Source organism: Salmo salar, chromosome 18 (genome assembly GCF_965601325.2).
Source record: "Salmo salar chromosome 18, fSalSal1, whole genome shotgun sequence".
In the NCBI taxonomy this organism is placed as follows: domain Eukaryota; kingdom Metazoa; phylum Chordata; class Actinopteri; order Salmoniformes; family Salmonidae; genus Salmo; species Salmo salar.
This window is the reverse complement of record NC_138308.1, coordinates 99296161-99322126: the sequence shown is the minus strand read 5'-3', so window position 1 is coordinate 99322126 and position 25966 is coordinate 99296161. Positions and strand designations below refer to the sequence as shown.

The 25966-nt window shown below is 47.6% G+C and overlaps 1 protein-coding gene across 1 annotated transcript in view; it reads left to right on the top strand.

The window, feature by feature from the left end:
- ccdc171 (coiled-coil domain containing 171) overlaps window positions 1–25966 on the top strand; it is a 97159-nt gene that overhangs the window by 37048 nt on the left and 34145 nt on the right. The window contains exons 17-20 of the mRNA XM_082964609.1: window positions 11003–11507; window positions 12283–12405; window positions 15834–16015; window positions 25644–25802. Of these exons, the coding sequence (XP_082820735.1) occupies window positions 11003–11507; window positions 12283–12405; window positions 15834–16015; window positions 25644–25802 (969 nt within the window). The remainder of the gene's footprint in view (window positions 1–11002; window positions 11508–12282; window positions 12406–15833; window positions 16016–25643; window positions 25803–25966) is intronic.

The window sequence follows — 25966 nt, the reverse complement described above, 5'->3', positions numbered from 1 at the left end:
GGGAAGATACAGGTAACTAACACACTGCTACAGGGAAGATACAGGTAACTAACACACTGTTACACTGCTACAGGGAAGATACAGGTAACTAACACACTGCTACAGGGAAGATACAGGTAACTAACACACTGTTACAGGGAAGATACAGGTAACTAACACACTGCTACAGGGAAGATACAGGTAACGAAGATACAGGTAACTAACACACTGCTACACTGTTACAGGGAAGATACAGGTAACTAACACACTGCTACACTGCTACAGGGGAAGATACAGGTAACTAACACACTGTTACAGGGAAGATACAGGTAACTAACACACTGCTACAGGGAAGATACAGGTAACTAACACACTGCTACAGGGAAGATACAGGTAACTAACACACTGTTACACGGGGAAGATACAGGTAACTAACACACTGCTACAGGGAAGATACAGGTAACTAACACACTGTTACAGGGAAGATACAGGTAACTAACACACTGCTACAACACACTGCTACAGGGAAGATACAGGTAACTAACACACTGCTACAGGGAAGATACAGGTAACTAACACACTGTTACACTGTACAGGGAAGATACAGGTAACTAACACACTGTCTACAGGGAAGATACAGGTAACTAACACACTGTTACACTGTTACAGGGAAGATACAGGTAACTAACACACTGCTACACTGCTACAGGGAAGATACAGGTAACTAACACACTGCTACAGGGGAAGATACAGGTAACTAACACACTGCTACAGGGAAGATACAGGTAACTAACACACTGTTACACTGTACAGGGAAGATACAGGTAACTAACACACTGCTACACTGCTACAGGGGAAGATACAGGTAACTAACACACTGTTACAGGGTAGATACAGGTAACTAACACACTGCTACAGGGAAGATACAGGTAACTAACACACTGCTACAGGGAAGATACAGGTAACTAACACACTGTTACAGGGTAGATACAGGTAACTAACACACTGCTACAGGGAAGATACAGGTAACTAACACACTGCTACAGGGAAGATACAGGTAACTAACACACTGTTACAGGGTAGATACAGGTAACTAACACACTGCTACAGGGAAGATACAGGTAACTAACACACTGCTACAGGGAAGATACAGGTAACTAACACACTGCTACAGGGAAGAGACAGGTAACTAACACACTGCTACAGGGAAGATACAGGTAACTAACACACTGTTACAGGGAAGATACAGGTAACTAACACACTGTTACACTGTTACAGGGAAGATACAGGTAACTAACACACTGCTACAGGGAAGATACAGGTAACTAACACACTGTTACAGGGAAGATACAGGTAACTAACACACTGTTACAGGGAAGATACAGGTAACTAACACACTGTTACACTGTTACAGGGGAAGATACAGGTAACTAACACACTGCTACAGGGAAGATACAGGTAACTAACACACTGTTACACTGTTACAGGGAAGATACAGGTAACTAACACACTGCTACAGGGAAGATACAGGTAACTAACACACTGCTACACTGCTACAGGGAAGATACAGGTAACTAACACACTGCTACAGGGAAGATACAGGTAACTAACACACTGTTACACTGTTACAGGGAAGATACAGGTAACTAACACACTGCTACACTGCTACAGGGAAGATACAGGTAACTAACACACTGTTACACTGTTACAGGGGAAGATACAGGTAACTAACACACTGTTACACTGTTACAGGGAAGATACAGGTAACTAACACACTGTTACACTGTTACAGGGAAGATACAGGTAACTAACACACTGCTACACTGCTACAGGAAGATACAGGTAACTAACACACTGCTACAGGGAAGATACAGGTAACTAACACACTGCTACAGGGAAGATACAGGTAACTAACACTGTACACTGCTACAGGGAAGATACAGGTAACTAACACACTGCTACAGGGAAGATACAGGTAACTAACACACTGCTACAGGGAAGATACAGGTAACTAACACACTGTTACACTGTTACAGGGGAAGATACAGGTAACTAACACACTGTTACACTGTTACAGGGAAGATACAGGTAACTAACACACTGTTACACTGTTACAGGGAAGATACAGGTAACTAACACACTGTTACACTGTTACAGGGGAAGATACAGGTAACTAACACACTGTTACAGGGTAGATACAGGTAACTAACACACTGTTACACTGTTACAGGGAAGATACAGGTAACTAACACACTGCTACAGGGTAGATACAGGTAACTAACACACTGCTACAGGGAAGATACAGGTAACTAACACACTGCTACAGGGAAGATACAGGTAACTAACACACTGCTACAGGGAAGATACAGGTAACTAACACACTGTTACACTGCTACAGGGAAGATACAGGTAACTAACACACTGCTACAGGGAAGATACAGGTAACTAACACACTGCTACAGGGAAGATACAGGTAACTAACACACTGTTACACTGCTACAGGGAAGATACAGGTAACTAACACACTGTTACAGGGGAAGATACAGGTAACTAACACACTGCTACAGGGAAGATACAGGTAACTAACACACTGTTACACTGCTACAGGGAAGATACAGGTAACTAACACACTGCTACAGGGGAAGATACAGGTAACTAACACACTGTTACAGGGAAGATACAGGTAACTAACACACTGCTACAGGGAAGATACAGGTAACTAACACACTGTTACACTGCTACAGGGAAGATACAGGTAACTAACACACTGCTACACTGCTACAGGGGAAGATACAGGTAACTAACACACTGTTACAGGGTAGATACAGGTAACTAACACACTGCTACAGGGAAGATACAGGTAACTAACACACTGCTACAGGGAAGATACAGGTAACTAACACACTGTTACAGGGGAAGATACAGGTAACTAACACACTGCTACAGGGGAAGATACAGGTAACTAACACACTGTTACAGGGTAGATACAGGTAACTAACACACTGCTACAGGGAAGATACAGGTAACTAACACACTGCTACAGGGAAGATACAGGTAACTAACACACTGTTACAGGGAAGATACAGGTAACTAACACACTGCTACAGGGAAGATACAGGTAACTAACACACTGTTACAGGGAAGATACAGGTAACTAACACACTGCTACAGGGAAGATACAGGTAACTAACACACTGTTACACTGTTACAGGGAAGATACAGGTAACTAACACACTGCTACACTGCTACAGGGAAGATACAGGTAACTAACACACTGTTACACTGTTACAGGGAAGATACAGGTAACTAACACACTGCTACACTGCTACAGGGAAGATACAGGTAACTAACACACTGCTACACTGTTACAGGGGAAGATACAGGTAACTAACACACTGCTACAGGGAAGATACAGGTAACTAACACACTGTTACAGGGAAGATACAGGTAACTAACACACTGCTACAGGGAAGATACAGGTAACTAACACACTGCTACAGGGAAGATACAGGTAACTAACACACTGCTACACTGTTACAGGGAAGATACAGGTAACTAACACACTGCTACAGGGAAGATACAGGTAACTAACACACTGTTACACTGTTACAGGGAAGATACAGGTAACTAACACACTGCTACACTGCTACAGGGAAGATACAGGTAACTAACACACTGTTACACTGTTACAGGGAAGATACAGGTAACTAACACACTGCTACACTGCTACAGGGAAGATACAGGTAACTAACACACTGTTACACTGTTACAGGGAAGATACAGGTAACTAACACACTGCTACACTGCTACAGGGAAGATACAGGTAACTAACACACTGTTACACTGTTACAGGGGAGATACAGGTAACTAACACACTGTTACACTGTTACAGGGAAGATACAGGTAACTAACACACTGTTACACTGTTACAGGGAAGATACAGGTAACTAACACACTGCTACACTGCTACAGGGAAGATACAGGTAACTAACACACTGCTACAGGGGAAGATACAGGTAACTAACACACTGCTACAGGGAAGATACAGGTAACTAACACACTGCTACACTGCTACAGGGAAGATACAGGTAACTAACACACTGCTACAGGGAAGATACAGGTAACTAACACACTGCTACAGGGAAGATACAGGTAACTAACACACTGTTACACTGCTACAGGGAAGATACAGGTAACTAACACACTGTTACACTGTTACAGGGGAAGATACAGGTAACTAACACACTGCTACAGGGAAGATACAGGTAACTAACACACTGTTACACTGCTACAGGGAAGATACAGGTAACTAACACACTGCTACAGGGAAGATACAGGTAACTAACACACTGCTACAGGGAAGATACAGGTAACTAACACACTGTTACACTGTTACAGGGAAGATACAGGTAACTAACACACTGCTACAGGGAAGATACAGGTAACTAACACACTGTTACAGGGGAAGATACAGGTAACTAACACACTGCTACAGGGGAAGATACAGGTAACTAACACACTGCTACAGGGAAGATACAGGTAACTAACACACTGTTACACTGCTACAGGGAAGATACAGGTAACTAACACACTGTTACACTGTTACAGGGAAGATACAGGTAACTAACACACTGTTACACTGTTACAGGGAAGATACAGGTAACTAACACACTGCTACACTGCTACAGGGAAGATACAGGTAACTAACACACTGCTACAGGGGAAGATACAGGTAACTAACACACTGCTACAGGGAAGATACAGGTAACTAACACACTGTTACACTGCTACAGGGAAGATACAGGTAACTAACACACTGTTACACTGCTACAGGGGAAGATACAGGTAACTAACACACTGTTACAGGGTAGATACAGGTAACTAACACACTGCTACAGGGAAGATACAGGTAACTAACACACTGTTACACTGTTACAGGGAAGATACAGGTAACTAACACACTGCTACACTGCTACAGGGAAGATACAGGTAACTAACACACTGTTACACTGTTACAGGGAAGATACAGGTAACTAACACACTGCTACACTGCTACAGGGAAGATACAGGTAACTAACACACTGCTACACTGTTACAGGGGAAGATACAGGTAACTAACACACTGCTACAGGGAAGATACAGGTAACTAACACACTGTTACAGGGAAGATACAGGTAACTAACACACTGCTACAGGGAAGATACAGGTAACTAACACACTGCTACAGGGAAGATACAGGTAACTAACACACTGCTACACTGTTACAGGGAAGATACAGGTAACTAACACACTGCTACAGGGAAGATACAGGTAACTAACACACTGTTACACTGTTACAGGGAAGATACAGGTAACTAACACACTGCTACACTGCTACAGGGAAGATACAGGTAACTAACACACTGTTACACTGTTACAGGGAAGATACAGGTAACTAACACACTGCTACACTGCTACAGGGAAGATACAGGTAACTAACACACTGTTACACTGTTACAGGGAAGATACAGGTAACTAACACACTGCTACACTGCTACAGGGAAGATACAGGTAACTAACACACTGTTACACTGTTACAGGGGAGATACAGGTAACTAACACACTGTTACACTGTTACAGGGAAGATACAGGTAACTAACACACTGTTACACTGTTACAGGGAAGATACAGGTAACTAACACACTGCTACACGCCGGGAAGATACAGGTAACTAACACACTGCTACAGGGAAGATACAGGTAACTAACACACTGCTACAGGGAAGATACAGGTAACTAACACACTGCTACACTGCTACAGGGAAGATACAGGTAACTAACACACTGCTACAGGGAAGATACAGGTAACTAACACACTGCTACAGGGAAGATACAGGTAACTAACACACTGCTACAGGGAAGATACAGGTAACTAACACACTGTTACACTGCTACAGGGAAGATACAGGTAACTAACACACTGCTACAGGGAAGATACAGGTAACTAACACACTGTTACACTGTTACAGGGAAGATACAGGTAACTAACACACTGTTACACTGTTACAGGGAAGATACAGGTAACTAACACACTGTTACACTGTTACAGGGGAAGATACAGGTAACTAACACACTGTTACACTGTTACAGGGGAAGATACAGGTAACTAACACACTGTTACACTGTTACAGGGAAGATACAGGTAACTAACACACTGCTACAGGGAAGATACAGGTAACTAACACACTGTTACAGGGGAAGATACAGGTAACTAACACACTGCTACAGGGGAAGATACAGGTAACTAACACACTGCTACAGGGAAGATACAGGTAACTAACACACTGTTACACTGCTACAGGGAAGATACAGGTAACTAACACACTGTTACACTGTTACAGGGAAGATACAGGTAACTAACACACTGTTACACTGTTACAGGGAAGATACAGGTAACTAACACACTGCTACACTGCTACAGGGAAGATACAGGTAACTAACACACTGCTACAGGGGAAGATACAGGTAACTAACACACTGCTACAGGGAAGATACAGGTAACTAACACACTGTTACACTGCTACAGGGAAGATACAGGTAACTAACACACTGTTACACTGCTACAGGGGAAGATACAGGTAACTAACACACTGTTACAGGGTAGATACAGGTAACTAACACACTGCTACAGGGAAGATACAGGTAACTAACACACTGTTACACTGTTACAGGGAAGATACAGGTAACTAACACACTGCTACAGGGTAGATACAGGTAACTAACACACTGCTACAGGGAAGATACAGGTAACTAACACACTGCTACAGGGAAGATACAGGTAACTAACACACTGCTACAGGGAAGATACAGGTAACTAACACACTGTTACAGGGAAGATACAGGTAACTAACACACTGCTACAGGGGAAGATACAGGTAACTAACACACTGCTACAGGGAAGATACAGGTAACTAACACACTGTTACACTGTTACAGGGGAAGATACAGGTAACTAACACACTGCTACACTGTTACAGGGAAGATACAGGTAACTAACACACTGCTACACTGCTACAGGGGAAGATACAGGTAACTAACACACTGTTACAGGGTAGATACAGGTAACTAACACACTGCTACAGGGAAGATACAGGTAACTAACACACTGCTACAGGGAAGATACAGGTAACTAACACACTGTTACAGGGGAAGATACAGGTAACTAACACACTGCTACACGGGAAGATACAGGTAACTAACACACTGTTACAGGGAAGATACAGGTAACTAACACACTGCTACACTGCTACAGGGGAAGATACAGGTAACTAACACACTGTTACAGGGTAGATACAGGTAACTAACACACTGCTACAGGGAAGATACAGGTAACTAACACACTGCTACAGGGAAGATACAGGTAACTAACACACTGTTACAGGGTAGATACAGGTAACTAACACACTGCTACAGGGAAGATACAGGTAACTAACACACTGCTACAGGGAAGATACAGGTAACTAACACACTGTTACAGGGTAGATACAGGTAACTAACACACTGCTACAGGGAAGATACAGGTAACTAACACACTGCTACAGGGAAGATACAGGTAACTAACACACTGCTACAGGGAAGAGACAGGTAACTAACACACTGCTACAGGGAAGATACAGGTAACTAACACACTGTTACAGGGAAGATACAGGTAACTAACACACTGTTACACTGTTACAGGGAAGATACAGGTAACTAACACACTGCTACAGGGAAGATACAGGTAACTAACACACTGTTACAGGGAAGATACAGGTAACTAACACACTGTTACAGGGAAGATACAGGTAACTAACACACTGTTACACTGTTACAGGGGAAGATACAGGTAACTAACACACTGCTACAGGGAAGATACAGGTAACTAACACACTGTTACACTGTTACAGGGAAGATACAGGTAACTAACACACTGCTACAGGGAAGATACAGGTAACTAACACACTGCTACACTGCTACAGGGAAGATACAGGTAACTAACACACTGCTACAGGGAAGATACAGGTAACTAACACACTGTTACACTGTTACAGGGAAGATACAGGTAACTAACACACTGCTACACTGCTACAGGGAAGATACAGGTAACTAACACACTGTTACACTGTTACAGGGGGAGATACAGGTAACTAACACACTGTTACACTGTTACAGGGAAGATACAGGTAACTAACACACTGTTACACTGTTACAGGGAAGATACAGGTAACTAACACACTGCTACACTGCTACAGGGAAGATACAGGTAACTAACACACTGCTACAGGGGAAGATACAGGTAACTAACACACTGCTACAGGGAAGATACAGGTAACTAACACACTGTTACACTGCTACAGGGAAGATACAGGTAACTAACACACTGCTACACTGCTACAGGGGAAGATACAGGTAACTAACACACTGCTACAGGGAAGATACAGGTAACTAACACACTGTTACAGGGGAAGATACAGGTAACTAACACACTGCTACAGGGAAGATACAGGTAACTAACACACTGTTACACTGCTACAGGGAAGATACAGGTAACTAACACACTGTTACACTGTTACAGGGGAAGATACAGGTAACTAACACACTGCTACAGGGGAAGATACAGGTAACTAACACACTGTTACAGGGAAGATACAGGTAACTAACACACTGCTACAGGGAAGATACAGGTAACTAACACACTGCTACACTGCTACAGGGAAGATACAGGTAACTAACACACTGCTACAGGGAAGATACAGGTAACTAACACACTGTTACACTGTTACAGGGAAGATACAGGTAACTAACACACTGCTACACTGTTACAGGGGGAGATACAGGTAACTAACACACTGTTACACTGTTACAGGGAAGATACAGGTAACTAACACACTGTTACACTGTTACAGGGAAGATACAGGTAACTAACACACTGTTACACTGTTACAGGGAAGATACAGGTAACTAACACACTGCTACACTGCTACAGGGAAGATACAGGTAACTAACACACTGCTACAGGGAAGATACAGGTAACTAACACACTGCTACAGGGAAGATACAGGTAACTAACACACTGTTACACTGCTACAGGGGAAGATACAGGTAACTAACACACTGTTACAGGGTAGATACAGGTAACTAACACACTGTTACACTGTTACAGGGAAGATACAGGTAACTAACACACTGCTACAGGGTAGATACAGGTAACTAACACACTGCTACAGGGAAGATACAGGTAACTAACACACTGCTACAGGGAAGATACAGGTAACTAACACACTGCTACAGGGAAGATACAGGTAACTAACACACTGTTACACTGCTACAGGGAAGATACAGGTAACTAACACACTGCTACAGGGAAGATACAGGTAACTAACACACTGCTACAGGGAAGATACAGGTAACTAACACACTGTTACACTGCTACAGGGAAGATACAGGTAACTAACACACTGTTACAGGGGAAGATACAGGTAACTAACACACTGCTACAGGGAAGATACAGGTAACTAACACACTGTTACACTGCTACAGGGAAGATACAGGTAACTAACACACTGCTACAGGGGAAGATACAGGTAACTAACACACTGTTACAGGGAAGATACAGGTAACTAACACACTGCTACAGGGAAGATACAGGTAACTAACACACTGTTACACTGCTACAGGGAAGATACAGGTAACTAACACACTGCTACACTGCTACAGGGGAAGATACAGGTAACTAACACACTGTTACAGGGTAGATACAGGTAACTAACACACTGCTACAGGGAAGATACAGGTAACTAACACACTGCTACAGGGAAGATACAGGTAACTAACACACTGTTACAGGGGAAGATACAGGTAACTAACACACTGCTACAGGGAAGATACAGGTAACTAACACACTGTTACACTGCTACAGGGAAGATACAGGTAACTAACACTCTGCTACAGGGAAGATACAGGTAACTAACACACTGTTACACTGCTACAGGGAAGATACAGGTAACTAACACACTGCTACAGGGAAGATACAGGTAACTAACACACTGTTACACTGCTACAGGGTAGATACAGGTAACTAACACACTGTTACACTGCTACAGGGAAGATACAGGTAACTAACACACTGTTACACTGCTACAGGGAAGATACAGGTAACTAACACACTGTTACAGGTAAGATACAGGTAACTAACACACTGCTACAGGGGAGATACAGGTAACTAACACACTGTTACAGGGAAGATACAGGTAACTAACACACTGCTACAGGGAAGATACAGGTAACTAACACACTGCTACAGGGAAGATACAGGTAACTAACACACTGTTACACTGCTACAGGGAAGATACAGGTAACTAACACACTGTTACACTGCTACAGGGAAGATACAGGTAACTAACACACTGCTACAGGGGAAGATACAGGTAACTAACACACTGTTACAGGGGAAGATACAGGTAACTAACACACTGCTACAGGGGAAGATACAGGTAACTAACACACTGCTACAGGGAAGATACAGGTAACTAACACACTGTTACACTGCTACAGGGAAGATACAGGTAACTAACACACTGTTACACTGCTACAGGGAAGATACAGGTAACTAACACACTGTTACAGGGAAGATACAGGTAACTAACACACTGTTACACTGCTACAGGGAAGATACAGGTAACTAACACACTGCTACAGGGAAGATACAGGTAACTAACACACTGTTACACTGCTACAGGGAAGATACAGGTAACTAACACACTGTTACACTGCTACACATCCACACATAAAGCACAACCAATAGTTCCCTCTCGCTCTCCCACCCCTCTCTCTCTCTCGTTCCCGCCCCCACCTCTCTCCCTCCCCCTTTCTCTCTCCTTCCCTCTCCTTCCCTCCCCATCTCTCTCCCTCTCTCCCTTTCTCTCTCCTTCTCTCCCCATCCCTCTCCTTCTTTCCTTCCCTCCCCATCCCTCTCCTTCTCTCCTTCCCTCTCTCTCTCTCCCTAGATGTACGGTGCTCAGCTTGAGGAGGCCCGTCAGAGACTATCCTCACTAGAGAAAGAACGCAGCCAGCTAACCAATGACCTCGTCATGCTCCAGAAAACCCTAACCCAGTCTGACCTCCATGGGTCAACCCTGCTCTCAGCCTGCACCCTACTGGCTGGGGCGCTCACACACCTCACGCACGCCACACACACACTCCGCACACAGAAAACTCTCCTCACGCGCCGCTTGGCGGAGCGAGAGGGCCTTGAGATGGAGGTTAGAACACTAGTACAAGCTCTGGGGGAGGGAAGAGGAGAGGGGGATGAGGAGAGGAAGAGAGGAGGGGTGAGGAGGTGGAGAAGGTGTGTGGTGTGTGTGATAGCTGTGAACAGGTTGTGTGTGTTGGGACGGGGGAGTAGGCTGGTGTTTAGGGTGGGTGGGCAGGGGTACCCCTTTATAGGAGTGCATGTTTCAGTCTTCCCTCCTCTGGAAGAGAGAGAGAAGGACTCAACACCGCCATCTAAAGGTGAGCAGGACAATGACACAACTGCACTGTGAAATTATTATTTAGAAGATATTTGTGAATGTTTGGATTGAAAACCTACAGGACAGTAGGTCTGCAGGAAGAGGGTTGGGCTGCCCTGGTATACAGCTACGGTCAAAAGTCACTTTTTGTAACCGGTTAGGAGAATTTACATAGCAGGTTAGGAGAATTAACGTAGCAGGTTAGGGAGAATTAATGTAGCAGGTTAGGAGAATTAACGGAGCAGGTTAGGAGAATTAACGGAGCAGGTTAGGAGAATTAACGGAGCAGGTTAGGAGAATTAATGTAGCAGGTTAGGAGAATTAATGTAGCAGGTTAGGAGAATTAACGTAGCAGGTTAGGAGAATTAATGTAGCAGGTTAGGAGAATTAACGGAGCAGGTTAGGAGAATTAATGTAGCAGGTTAGGAGAATTAACGGAGCAGGTTAGGGAGAATTAATGTAGCAGGTTAGGGAGAATTAATGTAGCAGGTTAGGAGAATTAGGTTAAGGTTAGGAAAAGGGTTAAGGTTAGCTAAAATGCAAGAAATGTGCTGTATTCAATCTAGCCATAACCTTTTTGGACAGCTGAAGCAAGGTACACAATTCTTCTTTAGGAAAATGACAATTTCTGGTAAAATAACTTGTAGAGCCAGAAATATTGGATGAAAAAGTACTATGTTTAAAAACAGCAAGATTTCTCTCGGGAATGAACTATGAAGCGATGAATGTATGGATGGGATAATATCATATTGACCCGTTCTCTCTGGCTCTCTCAGGTGAAGAAGATGATGGTGATGAAGGTAGAGGAACACTGTGTGTGAGGTGGCTCCGTCGTAAAGATATCTCCTCCTTCATCTTGTCTTCCATGGCTGAACTACAAGAGGCCTTAGAAAACACAGGTAACTCACTCTCTCTCTCAAACACACACACACACACACACACACACACACACACACACACGAGAGAGAGAGAGTTAGCTAGCGCAAACTGGTGGAGGAATCTGGAGGTAGTGAACCAGCAGTCGGAAGGTTACTGTCTTCTATATCCCAGGTGTTATCTACCTGCTCCGTGGTTACTGTCTTCTATATCCCAGGTGTTATCTACCTGCTCCATGGTTACCGTGTGGTTACCGTCTTCTATATCCCAGGTGTTATCTACCTGCTCCGTGGTTACTGTCTTCTATATCCCAGGTGTTATCTACCTGCTCCGTGGTTACCGTCTTCTATATCCCAGGTGTTATCTACCTGCTCCGTGGTTACCGTCTTCTATATCCCAGGTGTTATCTACCTGCTGCGTGGTTACCGTCTTCTATATCCCAGGTGTTATCTACCTGCTCCGTGGTTACTGTCTTCTATATCCCAGGTGTTATCTACCTGCTCCGTGGTTACCGTCTTCTATATCCCAGGTGTTATCTACCTGCTGCGTGGTTACCGTCTTCTATATCCCAGGTGTTATCTACCTGCTCCGTGGTTACTGTCTTCTATATCCCAGGTGTTATCTACCTGCTCCGTGGTTACCGTCTTCTATATCCCAGGTGTTATCTACCTGCTCCGTGGTTACTGTCTTCTATATCCCAGGTGTTATCTACCTGCTCCGTGGTTACTGTCTTCTATATCCCAGGTGTTATCTACCTGCTGCGTGGTTACTGTCTTCTATATCCCAGGTGTTATCTACCTGCTCCGTGGTTACTGTCTTCTATATCCCAGGTGTTATCTACCTGCTGCGTGGTTACTGTCTGCTATATCCCAGGTGTTATCTACCTGCTCCATGGTTACCGTGTGGTTACCGTCTTCTATATCCCAGGTGTTATCTACCTGCTCCGTGGTTACTGTCTTCTATATCCCAGGTGTTATCTACCTGCTCCGTGGTTACTGTCTTCTATATCCCAGGTGTTATCTACCTGCTGCGTGGTTACTGTCTTCTATATCCCAGGTGTTATCTACCTGCTCCATGGTTACCGTGTGGTTACCGTCTTCTATATCCCAGGTGTTATCTACCTGCTCCGTGGTTACTGTCTTCTATATCCCAGGTGTTATCTACCTGCTCCATGGTTACCGTCTTCTATATCCCAGGTGTTATCTACCTGCTCCATGGTTACTGTCTTCTATATCCCAGGTGTTATCTACCTGCTCCGTGGTTACCGTCTTCTATATCCCAGGTGTTATCTACCTGCTCCGTGGTTACTGTCTTCTATATCCCAGGTGTTATCTACCTGCTCCGTGGTTACTGTCTTCTATATCCCAGGTGTTATCTACCTGCTCCATGGTTACCGTGTGGTTACTGTCTTCTATATCCCAGGTGTTATCTACCTGCTGCGTGGTTACCGTCTTCTATATCCCAGGTGTTATCTACCTGCTCCGTGGTTACCGTCTTCTATATCCCAGGTGTTATCTACCTGCTCCGTGGTTACTGTCTTCTATATCCCAGGTGTTATCTACCTGCTCCGTGGTTACTGTCTTCTATATCCCAGGTGTTATCTACCTGCTCCGTGGTTACTGTCTTCTATATCCCAGGTGTTATCTACCTGCTCCGTGGTTACCGTCTTCTATATCCCAGGTGTTATCTACCTGCTCCGTGGTTACTGTCTTCTATATCCCAGGTGTTATCTACCTGCTCCGTGGTTACTGTCTTCTATATCCCAGGTGTTATCTACCTGCTCCGTGGTTACTGTCTTCTATATCCCAGGTGTTATCTACCTGCTCCGTGGTTACCGTGTGGTTACCGTCTTCTATATCCCAGGTGTTATCTACCTGCTCCGTGGTTACCGTGTGGTTACCGTCTTCTATATCCCAGGTGTTATCTACCTGCTCCGTGGTTACTGTCTTCTATATCCCAGGTGTTATCTACCTGCTCCATGGTTACTGTCTTCTATATCCCAGGTGTTATCTACCTGCTCCGTGGTTACCGTCTTCTATATCCCAGGTGTTATCTACCTGCTCCGTGGTTACCGTCTTCTATATCCCAGGTGTTATCTACCTGCTCCGTGGTTACCGTCTTCTATATCCCAGGTGTTATCTACCTGCTCCGTGGTTACTGTCTTCTATATCCCAGGTGTTATCTACCTGCTCCGTGGTTACTGTCTTCTATATGCAAGGTGTTATCTACCTGCTCCGTGGTTACTGTCTTCTATATCCCAGGTGTTATCTACCTGCTCCGTGGTTACCGTCTTCTATATCCCAGGTGTTATCTACCTGCTCCGTGGTTACTGTCTTCTATATCCCAGGTGTTATCTACCTGCTGCGTGGTTACTGTCTTCTATATCCCAGGTGTTATCTACCTGCTGCGTGGTTACTGTCTTCTATATCCCAGGTGTTATCTACCTGCTCCGTGGTTACCGTCTTCTATATCCCAGGTGTTATCTACCTGCTGCGTGGTTACCGTCTTCTATATCCCAGGTGTTATCTACCTGCTGCGTGGTTACCGTCTTCTATATCCCAGGTGTTATCTACCTGCTCCGTGGTTACCGTCTTCTATATCCCAGGTGTTATCTACCTGCTCCGTGGTTACTGTCTTCTGAGTTTTCAGTGAAAACTTAAATGACTAAAACCAGATGTGACGTATTTAGAAGTAAGCATGCAGTTCCCTAAATGTCATGGGGTCATGTCAATGTCATGGGCCCACCATTGATTTTGTTACAGTGTCTGAGTTAGTCAGATGGTACAATAACACGGCATAAGCCATGGCAAAATGGGTAGAATTGCAGGAAATTTGCTTTCGAGAAGCAACATTTTGTCTGTGCGACCAAGACGAGGTCCTCTAAGGACAATGACCCATAACACACCTCCAGGCTGTGTAAGGGCTATTTGACCAAGAAGGAGAAGTGATGGAGTGTTGCATCAGATGATCTGGCTTCCACAATCACCTGACCTCAACCCAATTGAGATGGTTTGGGATGAGTTGGACCGCAGAGTGAAGGAAAAGCAGCCAACAAGTCCTCAGCATATGTGGGAACTCCTTCAAGACTGTTGGAAAAGCATTCCAGGTGAAGCTGGTTGAGAGAATGTCAAGAGTGTGCAAAGCTGTCATCAAGGCAAAGGGTGGCTACTTTGAAGAATCTCAAATATATTTAGATTTGTTTTAACTTTTTTTTTTTGGTTACTACATGATCATTGGTTATTTCATAGTTTTGGATGTCTTCACTATTATTCTACAATGTAGAAAATAGTAAAAATAAAGAAAAACCCTTGAATGAGTAGGTGTGTCCAAACTTTTGACTGGTACTGTATATATAAATACACACAGTGCATTCGGAAAGTATTCAGACCCCTTTGACTTATTCCACATTTTGTTTCCGATACTGTATTGTCTGTGTCTCTTTCTCCTCCAGTTTCTTCCTCTCGGGTAGTATTGTCTGCCGCTCGTAACAGTCTGTCCCACCTCCTGGACCACCTCCTCACCCCCTCAGACCAAGGGTCCAATCTCACACCCTATGGTGTGAACAAGGGTACTCTGGTTAGTAGGCTGGGACAGGGCCTACACCGACTCACGGCCAAACAGTTGAGCAGTAAGGTTAGTAGTGGTCTATAACAATGTATTTCATAGAGAATATATATATATATATTATTATTATTTTGACTTACTCTGTTGACTACCTGAGTTCGAGGTTGCCACGGGAACAAGAGTGACATTCTAGATTGAAGTCCAGGACTGGATCAACAGTCCACCAGAATGGGCACTACAGGAATTATTTTGAACAGAGTTATTTTTGTGTTTTAAGCCGTTTTTAGGAGGACATTTTGAATGCTCTCCCCCCCCCCCCCCCGTCTCCCAACTGTAACACTGTTTAAACCCCCTAACCTGGGTCCCCTGCTGTTTAACCCCCTAACCTGGGTCCTCTACTGTTTAAACCCCCCTAACCTGGGTCCTCTACTGTTTAAACCCCCTAACCTGGGTCCTCTGCTGTTTAACCCCCCCTAACCTGGGTCCTCTGCTGTTTAACCCCCTAACCTGGGTCCCCTGCTGTTTAAACCCCCTAACCTGGGTCCTAAACCCCCTAACCTGGGTCCCCTGCTGTTTAAACCCCCCTAACCTGGGTCCCCTGCTGTTTAACCCCCCTAACCTGGGTCCCCTGCTGTTTAAACCCCCTAACCTGGGTCCCCTGCTGTTTAAACCCCCTAACCTGGGTCCCCTGCTGTTTAAACCTCCTAACCTGGGTCCCCTGCTGTTTTAACCCCCTAACCTGGGTCCCCAACAGGTTAAACCCCCCTAACCTGGGTCCTCTGCTGTTAAACCCCCTAACCTGGGTCCTCTGCTGTTTAACCCCCTAACCTGGGTCCCCTGCTGTTTAAACCCCCTAACCTGGGTCCTAACCCCCCTAACCTGGGTCCCCTGCTGTTTAAACCCCCTAACCTGGGTCCCCTGCTGTTTAAACCCCCTAACCTGGGTCCTAACCCCCCTAACCTGGGTCCCCTGCTGTTTAACCCCCTAACCTGGGTCCCCAACAGGTTAAACCCCCCTAACCTGGGTCCTCTGCTGTTTAACCCCCCCTAACCTGGGTCCTCTGCTGTTTAAACCCCCTAACCTGGGTCCCCTGCTGTTTAAACCCCCTAACCTGGGTCCCCAACAGGTTAAACCCCCCTAACCTGGGTCCTCTACTGATTAAACCCCCTAACCTGGGTCCTCTGCTGTTTAACCCCCTAACCTGGGTCCTCTACTGTTTAACCCCCTAACCTGGGTCCTCTACTGTTTAAACCCCCCTAACCTGGGTCCTCTACTGTTTAAACCCCCCTAACCTGGGTCCTCTACTGTTTAAACCCCCCTAACCTGGGTCCCCTGCTGTTTACCCCCCCCTAACCTGGGTCCCCTACTGTTTAACCCCCTAACCTGGGTCCCCAACAGGTTAAACCTCCTAACCTGGGTCCTCTGCTGTTTAACCCCCTAACCTGGGTCCTCTGCTGTTTAAACCCCCCTAACCTGGGTCCCCTGCTGTTTAACCCCCTAACCTGGGTCCCCAACAGGTTAAACCCCCCTAACCTGGGTCCCCTGCTGTTTAAACCCCCCTAACCTGGGTCCTCTGTTGTTTAAACCCCCTAACCTGGGTCCCCTGCTGTTTAACCCCCTAACCTGGGTCCCCTACTGTTTAAACCCCCTAACCTGGGTCCTCTACTGTTTAAACCCCCTAACCTGGGTCCCCTGCTGTTTAACCCCCTAACCTGGGTCCCCTGCTGTTTAACCCCCCCTAACCTGGGTCCTCTACTGTTTAACCCCCTAACCTGGGTCCTCTACTGTTTAAACCCCCCTAACCTGGGTCCTCTGCTGTTTAAACCCCCCTAACCTGGGTCCTCTACTGTTTAAACCCCCCTAACCTGGGTCCCCTGCTGTTTAACCCCCTAACCTGGGTCCTCTACTGATTAAACCCCATAACCTGGGTCCTCTGCTGTTTAACCCCCTAACCTGGGTCCTCTGCTGTTTAAACCCCCTAACCTGGGTCCCCTGCTGTTTAACCCCCTAACCTGGGTCCACAACAGGTTAAACCCCCCTAACCTGGGTCCCCAACTGATTAAACCCCCTAACCTGGGTCCTCTGCTGTTTAAACCCCCTAACCTGGGTCCCCTGCTGTTTAAACCCCCTAACCTGGGTCCCCTGCTGTTTAAACCCCCCTAACCTGGGTCCCCTGCTGTTTAAACCCCCCTAACCTGGGTCCTCTGCTGTTTAAACCCCCTAACCTGGGTCCCCAACAGGTTAAACCCCCTAACCTGGGTCCTCTGCTGTTTAAACCCCCCTAACCTGGGTCCTCTGCTGTTTAAACCCCCAACCTGGGTCCTCTGCTGTTTAACCCCCCTAACCTGGGTCCTCTACTGTTTAAACCCCCCTAACCTGGGTCCTCTGCTGTTTAACCCCCCCTAACCTGGGTCCTCTACTGTTTAAACCCCCTAACCTGGGTCCTCTGCTGTTTAAACCCCCTAACCTGGGTCCTCTACTGTTTAAACCCCCTAACCTGGGTCCTCTGCTGTTTAACCCCCTAACCTGGGTCCTCTGCTGTTTAAACCCCCCTAACCTGGGTCCTCTACTGTTTAAACCCCCTAACCTGGGTCCCCTGCTGTTTAACCCCCCCTAACCTGGGTCCTCTGCTGATTAAACCCCCTAACCTGGGTCCTCTGCTGTTTAAACCCCCTAACCTGGGTCCCCTGCTGTTTAACCCCCTAACCTGGGTCCTCTACTGTTTAAACCCCCCTAACCTGTGTCCTCTACTGTTTAAACCCCCCTAACCTGGGTCCTCTGCTGTTTAAACCCCCTAACCTGGGTCCACAACAGGTTAAACCCCCCTAACCTGGGTCCCCAACTGATTAAACCCCCTAACCTGGGTCCTCTGCTGTTTAAACACCCTAACCTGGGTCCCCTGCTGTTTAAACCCCCTAACCTGGGTCCCCTGCTGTTAAACCCCCTAACCTGGGTCCCCTGCTGTTTAAACCCCCTAACCTGGGTCCCCTGCTGTTTAAACCCCCTAACCTGGGTCCCCTGCTGTTTAAACCCCCTAACCTGGGTCCTAACCCCCCTAACCTGGGTCCCCTGCTGTTTAACCCCCTAACCTGGGTCCCCAACAGGTTAAACCCCCCTAACCTGGGTCCTCTGCTGTTAAACCCCCTAACCTGGGTCCTCTGCTGTTTAACCCCCTAACCTGGGTCCCCTGCTGTTTAAACCCCCTAACCTGGGTCCTAACCCCCCTAACCTGGGTCCCCTGCTGTTTAAACCCCCTAACCTGGGTCCTCTGCTGTTTAACCCCCTAACCTGGGTCCCCTGCTGTTTAAACCCCCTAACCTGGGTCCTAAACCCCCTAACCTGGGTCCCCTGCTGTTTAAACCCCCTAACCTGGGTCCCCTGCTGTTTAAACCCCCTAACCTGGGTCCTAAACCCCCTAACCTGGGTCCCCTGCTGTTTAAACCCCCTAACCTGGGTCCCCTGCTGTTTAAACCCCCCTAACCTGGGTCCCCTGCTGTTTTAACCCCCTAACCTGGGTCCCCAACAGGTTAAACCCCCCTAACCTGGGTCCTCTGCTGTTAAACCCCCTAACCTGGGTCCTCTGCTGTTTAACCCCCTAACCTGGGTCCCCTGCTGTTTAAACCCCCTAACCTGGGTCCTAACCCCCCTAACCTGGGTCCCCTGCTGTTTAAACCCCCTAACCTGGGTCCCCTGCTGTTTAAACCCCCTAACCTGGGTCCTAACCCCCCTAACCTGGGTCCCCTGCTGTTTAACCCCCTAACCTGGGTCCCCAACAGGTTAAACCCCCCTAACCTGGGTCCCCTGCTGTTTAACCCCCCTAACCTGGGTCCTCTGTTGTTTAAACCCCCTAACCTGGGTCCCCTGCTGTTTAACCCCCTAACCTGGGTCCTCTACTGTTTAAACCCCCTAACCTGGGTCCCCTGCTGTTTAACCCCCTAACCTGGGTCCCCTGCTGTTTAACCCCCCCTAACCTGGGTCCTCTACTGTTTAACCCCCTAACCTGGGTCCTCTACTGTTTAAACCCCCCTAACCTGGGTCCTCTACTGTTTAAACCCCCCTAACCTGGGTCCCCTGCTGTTTAACCCCCTAACCTGGGTCCTCTACTGATTAAACCCCCTAACCTGGGTCCTCTGCTGTTTAACCCCCTAACCTGGGTCCTCTGCTGTTTAAACCCCCTAACCTGGGTCCCCTGCTGTTTAACCCCCTAACCTGGGTCCACAACAGGTTAAACCCCCCTAACCTGGGTCCCCAACTGATTAAACCCCCTAACCTGGGTCCTCTGCTGTTTAAACCCCCCTAACCTGGGTCCCCTGCTGTTTAAACCCCCTAACCTGGGTCCCCTGCTGTTTAAACCCCCCTAACCTGGGTCCCCTGCTGATTAAACCCCCTAACCTGGGTCCCCTACTGTTTAACCCCCCTAACCTGGGTCCTCTGCTGTTTAAACCCCCTAACCTGGGTCCCCAACAGGTTAAACCCCCTAACCTGGGTCCTCTGCTGTTTAAACCCCCAACCTGGGTCCTCTGCTGTTTAACCCCCCCTAACCTGGGTCCCCAACTGATTAAACCCCCTAACCTGGGTCCTCTGCTGTTTAAACCCCCCTAACCTGGGTCCCCTGCTGTTTAAACCCCCTAACCTGGGTCCCCTGCTGTTTAAACCCCCCTAACCTGGGTCCCCTGCTGATTAAACCCCCTAACCTGGGTCCCCTACTGTTTAACCCCCCTAACCTGGGTCCTCTGCTGTTTAAACCCCCTAACCTGGGTCCCCAACAGGTTAAACCCCCTAACCTGGGTCCTCTGCTGTTTAAACCCCCCTAACCTGGGTCCTCTGCTGTTTAAACCCCCAACCTGGGTCCTCTGCTGTTTAACCCCCTAACCTGGGTCCTCTACTGTTTAAACCCCCAACCTGGGTCCTCTGCTGTTTAACCCCCCCTAACCTGGGTCCTCTACTGTTTAAACCCCCTAACCTGGGTCCTCTGCTGTTTAAACCCCCTAACCTGGGTCCTCTACTGTTTAAACCCCCCTAACCTGGGTCCTCTGCTGTTTAAACCCCCCTAACCTGGGTCCTCTACTGTTTAAACCCCCTAACCTGGGTCCCCTGCTGTTTAACCCCCCCTAACCTGGGTCCTCTGCTGATTAAACCCCCTAACCTGGGTCCCCTGCTGTTTAACCCCCCCTAACCTGGGTCCTCTACTGTTTAAACCCCCTAACCTGGGTCCCCTGCTGATTAAACCCCCTAACCTGGGTCCTCTGCTGTTTAACCCCCTAACCTGGGTCCTCTGCTGTTTAACCCCCTAACCTGGGTCCTCTGCTGTTTAACCCCCTAACCTGGGTCCCCTGCTGTTTAACCCCCTAACCTGGGTCCTCTGCTGTTTAACCCCCTAACCTGGGTCCCCTGCTGTTTAAACCCCCTAACCTGGGTCCCCTGCTGATTAAACCCCCTAACCTGGGTCCTCTGCTGATTAAACCCCCTAACCTGGGTCCCCTGCTGGTTAACCCCCTAACCTGGGTCCCCTGCTGATTAAACCCCCTAACCTGGGTCCTCTGCTGATTAAACCCCCTAACCTGGGTCCCCTGCTGATTAAACCCCCTAACCTGGGTCCTCTGCTGATTAAACCCCCTAACCTGGGTCCTCTGCTGTTTAACCCCCTAACCTGGGTCCTCTGCTGATTAAACCCCCTAACCTGGGTCCCCTGCTGATTAAACCCCCTAACCTGGGTCCTCTGCTGATTAAACCCCCTAACCTGGGTCCTAACCCCCCTAACCTGGGTCCTCTACTGTTTAACCCCCCCTAACCTGGGTCCTAACCCCCTAACCTGGGTCCTAACCCCCCTAACCTGGGTCCTAACCCCCCTAACCTGGGTCCTCTACTGTTTAACCCCCCCTAACCTGGGTCCTAACCCCCTAACCTGGGTCCTAACCCCCCTAACCTGGGTCCTAACCCCCCTAACCTGGGTCCTAACCCCCCTAACCTGGGTCCTAACCCCCCTAACCTGGGTCCTAACCCCCCTAACCTGGGTCCTAACCCCCCTAACCTGGGTCCTAACCCCCCTAACCTGGGTCCTAACCCCCCCTAACCTGGGTCCTAACCCCCCTAACCTGGGTCCTAACCCCCCTAACCTGGGTCCTAACCCCCCTAACCTGGGTCCTAACCCCCCTAACCTGGGTCCTAACCCCCCCTAACCTGGGTCCCTCTGTTAACCCCCTAACCTGGGTCCTAACCCCCCTAACCTGGGTCCTAACCCCCCTAACCTGGGTCCTAACCCCCCTAACCTGGGTCCTAACCCCCCTAACCTGGGTCCTAACCCCCCTAACCTGGGTCCTAACCCCCCTAACCTGGGTCCTAACCCCCCCTAACCTGGGTCCTAACCCCCCTAACCTGGGTCCTAACCCCCCTAACCTGGGTCCCCTCTGTTAACCCCCCTAACCTGGGTCCTAACCCCCCCTAACCTGGGTCCCCCCCTACCTGGGTCCTAACCCCCCTAACCTGGGTCCTAACCCCCCTAACCTGGGTCCTAACCCCCCTAACCTGGGTCCTAACCCCCCTAACCTGGGTCCTAACCCCCCCTAACCTGGGTCCTAACCCCCCTAACCTGGGTCCTAACCCCCCTAACCTGGGTCCTAACCCCCCTAACCTGGGTCCTAACCCCCCTAACCTGGGTCCTAACCCCCCTAACCTGGGTCCTAACCCCCCTAACCTGGGTCCTAACCCCCCTAACCTGGGTCCTAACCCCCTAACCTGGGTCCTAACCCCCCTAACCTGGATCCTAACCCCCCTAACCTGGGTCCTAACCCCCCTAACCTGGGTCCTAACCCCCCTAACCTGGATCCTAACCCCCCTAACCTGGGTCCTAACCCCCCTAACCTGGGTCCTAACCCCCCTAACCTGGATCCTAACCCCCCTAACCTGGGTCCTAACCCCCCCTAACCTGGGTCCTAACCCCCCTAACCTGGGTCCTAACCCCCCTAACCTGGGTCCTAACCCCCCCTAACCTGGGTCCTAACCCCCCTAACCTGGGTCCTAACCCCCCTAACCTGGGTCCTAACCCCCCTAACCTGGGTCCTAACCCCCCTAACCTGGGTCCTCTGCTGATTAACCCCCCTAACCTGGGTCCTAACCCCCCCTAACCTGGGTCCTAACCCCCTAACCTGGGTCCTAACCCCCCTAACCTGGGTCCTAACCCCCCTAACCTGGGTCCTAACCCCCCTAACCTGGGTCCTCTGCATGCCTCAGGACTGAGTTAGCCCTCTGAACTAAAGCCCTTGGCATTAGCTCCGAGGTCAAATGTTAGTCTTCAGTCTTAACTGACTTCATCCGTATGCATCCAGGGAATACAGTGGCAGTACATGAACGTATACACCAGTTTGTAAGTCGCTCTGGATAAGAGCGTCTGCTAAATGACTTAAATGTAAATGTATACAGGTAACTGTCAGAATAAAGGAGACCCCAACATAAAGTACCTCAGCAGGGCGTTCGAGCCACCAGAACAGCTTCCATGCACCTTGGCACAGATCCTTTCTGCGACCCTATTGGAGGGATGAGACACCATTCTTCTTCTACCAGAAATTCCATCATGTGGTGTTTTGTTGTTGTTGTTGATGACGGTGGTGGAAAACCCTGTCTCAGGCACCGCTCCAGAATCTACCGTAAGTGTTCAATCGGGTTGAGATCTGGTGACTGAGACGGCCATGGTGCATACAGGAAGTATTCAGACCCCTCGATTATTTACACATTTTGTTTCGTTTACAGCTTTATTCTAAAATGGATTAAATTGTATTTTTTTCCCTCATCAATCTACAAACAATACCCCATAACGACAAAGCAAAAACAGGTTTTAAGACATTTTTGCAAATGTATTAATAAAAAAAAACTGAAATATTACATTTACATAAGTATTCAGACCCTTTACTCAGTACTTTGTTGAAGCACCTTTGGCAGCGATTACAGCCTCGAGTCTTCTAGGGTATGACGATACAAGCTTGGCACACCTGTATTTGGGGAGTTTCTCCCATTCTTCTCTGCAGATCCTCTCAAGCTCTGTCAGGTTGGATGGGGAGCGTCGCTGCACAGCTATTTTCAGGTTTCTCCAGAGATGTTCGATCAGGTTCAAGTCAGGGCTCTGGCTGGGCCACTCAAGGACATTCAGTGACTTGTCCCAAAGCCACTCTTGTTGTCTTGGCTGTGTGTTTAGGGTCGTTGTCCTGTTGGAAGGTGAACCTTCTACCCAGTCTGAGGTCCTGAGCGCTCTGGAGCAGGTTTTCATCAATGATCTCTCTGTACTTTGCTCTGTTGATCTTTCCGTCGATCCTGACTAGTCTCCCAGTCCCTGCCGCTGAAAAACATCCCCACAACATGATGCTGCCACCACCATGCTTCACCGTAGGGATGGTGCCAGGATTCCTCCAGACGTGACGCTTGGCATTCAGGCAAAGAGTTCAATCTTGGTTTCATCAGACCAGAGAATCTTGTTTCTCATGGTCTGAGTCGTTTAGGTGCCTTTTGGCAAACTCCAAGCGGGCTGTCATGTGACTTTTACTGAGGAGTGGCTTCCGTCTGGCCACTCTACCATAAAGGCCTGATTGGTGGAGTGCTGCAGAGATGGTTGTCCGTCTGTAAGGTTCTCCCATCTCCACAGAGGAACTCTGGAGCTCTGTCAGAGTGACCATCAGGTTCTTGGTCACCTCCCTGACTAAGGCCCTTCTCCCCTGATTGCTCAGTTTGGCCGGGCGGCCAGCTCTAGGAAGAGCCTTGGTTCCAAACTTCTTCCAATTAAGAATGATGGAGGCCAATGTGTTCTTGGGGACCTTCAATGTTGCAGAAATGTTTTGGTACCCTTCCCCAGATCTGTGCCTCGACACAATCCTGTCTCTGAGCTCTACGGACAATTCCTTCAACCTCATGGCTTGGTTTTAGCTCTGACATGCTCTGTCAAGTGTGGGACCTTATATAGACAGGTATGTGCCTTTCCAAATCATGTCCAAGCAATTGAATTTACCACAGGTGGACTCCAATCAAGTTGTAGAAACATCTCAAGGATGATCAATGATCAATGCACCTGAGCTCAATTTCGAGTCTGATAGCAAAGAGTCTGAATATTTAAGTAAATAAGTAAGTAAATAATCTGTTTTATATTATTAATACATTTGCAAACATTTCTAAAAAAAACTATTTTCGCTTTGTCATTATAGGGTATTGTGTGTAGATTGATGAGGGGAAAAACTTTAATTTAACCTATTTTAAAAATAAGGTTGTACATATATCATAATGTGTAAAAAGTCCAGGGGTCTGAATACTTTCCAAATGCACTGTGTGTATTGAATTCAGAGCATCTTGTCATCGATTCTACGAGTGTCTTGAACTCATTTGTTGATGTTGGTGGAAACCGCTCAGGCGTCGCCCCAGAGTTGTTCAGCTGGGTGGAGATCTGGTGCCCTGTGGATGGGGACGTTATCATCATCCTACTGTATGTGTGCATAGACACGGTAGCCAAAATAATGGCCTGCCCAGCATTATTATACATGACCCTAAGCATGATGGGATGTTTCATTGTTTAATTAACTCAGGAACCACACCTGTTGTGGAAGCAAAGTGTTCCCGTTGTTTTGGCAGTTACCTGTAGATAGTATTAAATCTATTAAACTGTATGTTAACCCAGTCCCCGCGTCCCGTCCCGCGTCCCCTATGTCGTCTTGTCTCTCAGTGTCTGGTGGTTTCGCTGCAGCAACACTTCCTGGTTTTCACCCACCGGCTGCACTCCGCTGAGGTGGAGAGGCGGAGCCTGAGGTTAGAGGTCGCACGCCTCAAACGTGTCACCAAGGACGACCGAGGACCGTGCCGCAAGGTCCCCGATGTCCACCTGGTGAGCGACCTCACTAATTCCTGTCGGTGTATGTGGAACTATTTAACTGTGTGTGTGTGTGTGTGTGTGTGTGTGTGTGTGTGTGTGTGTGTGTGTGTGTGTGTGTGTGTGTGTGTGTGTGTGTGTGTGTGTGTGTGTGTGTGTGTGTGTGTGTGTGTGTGTGT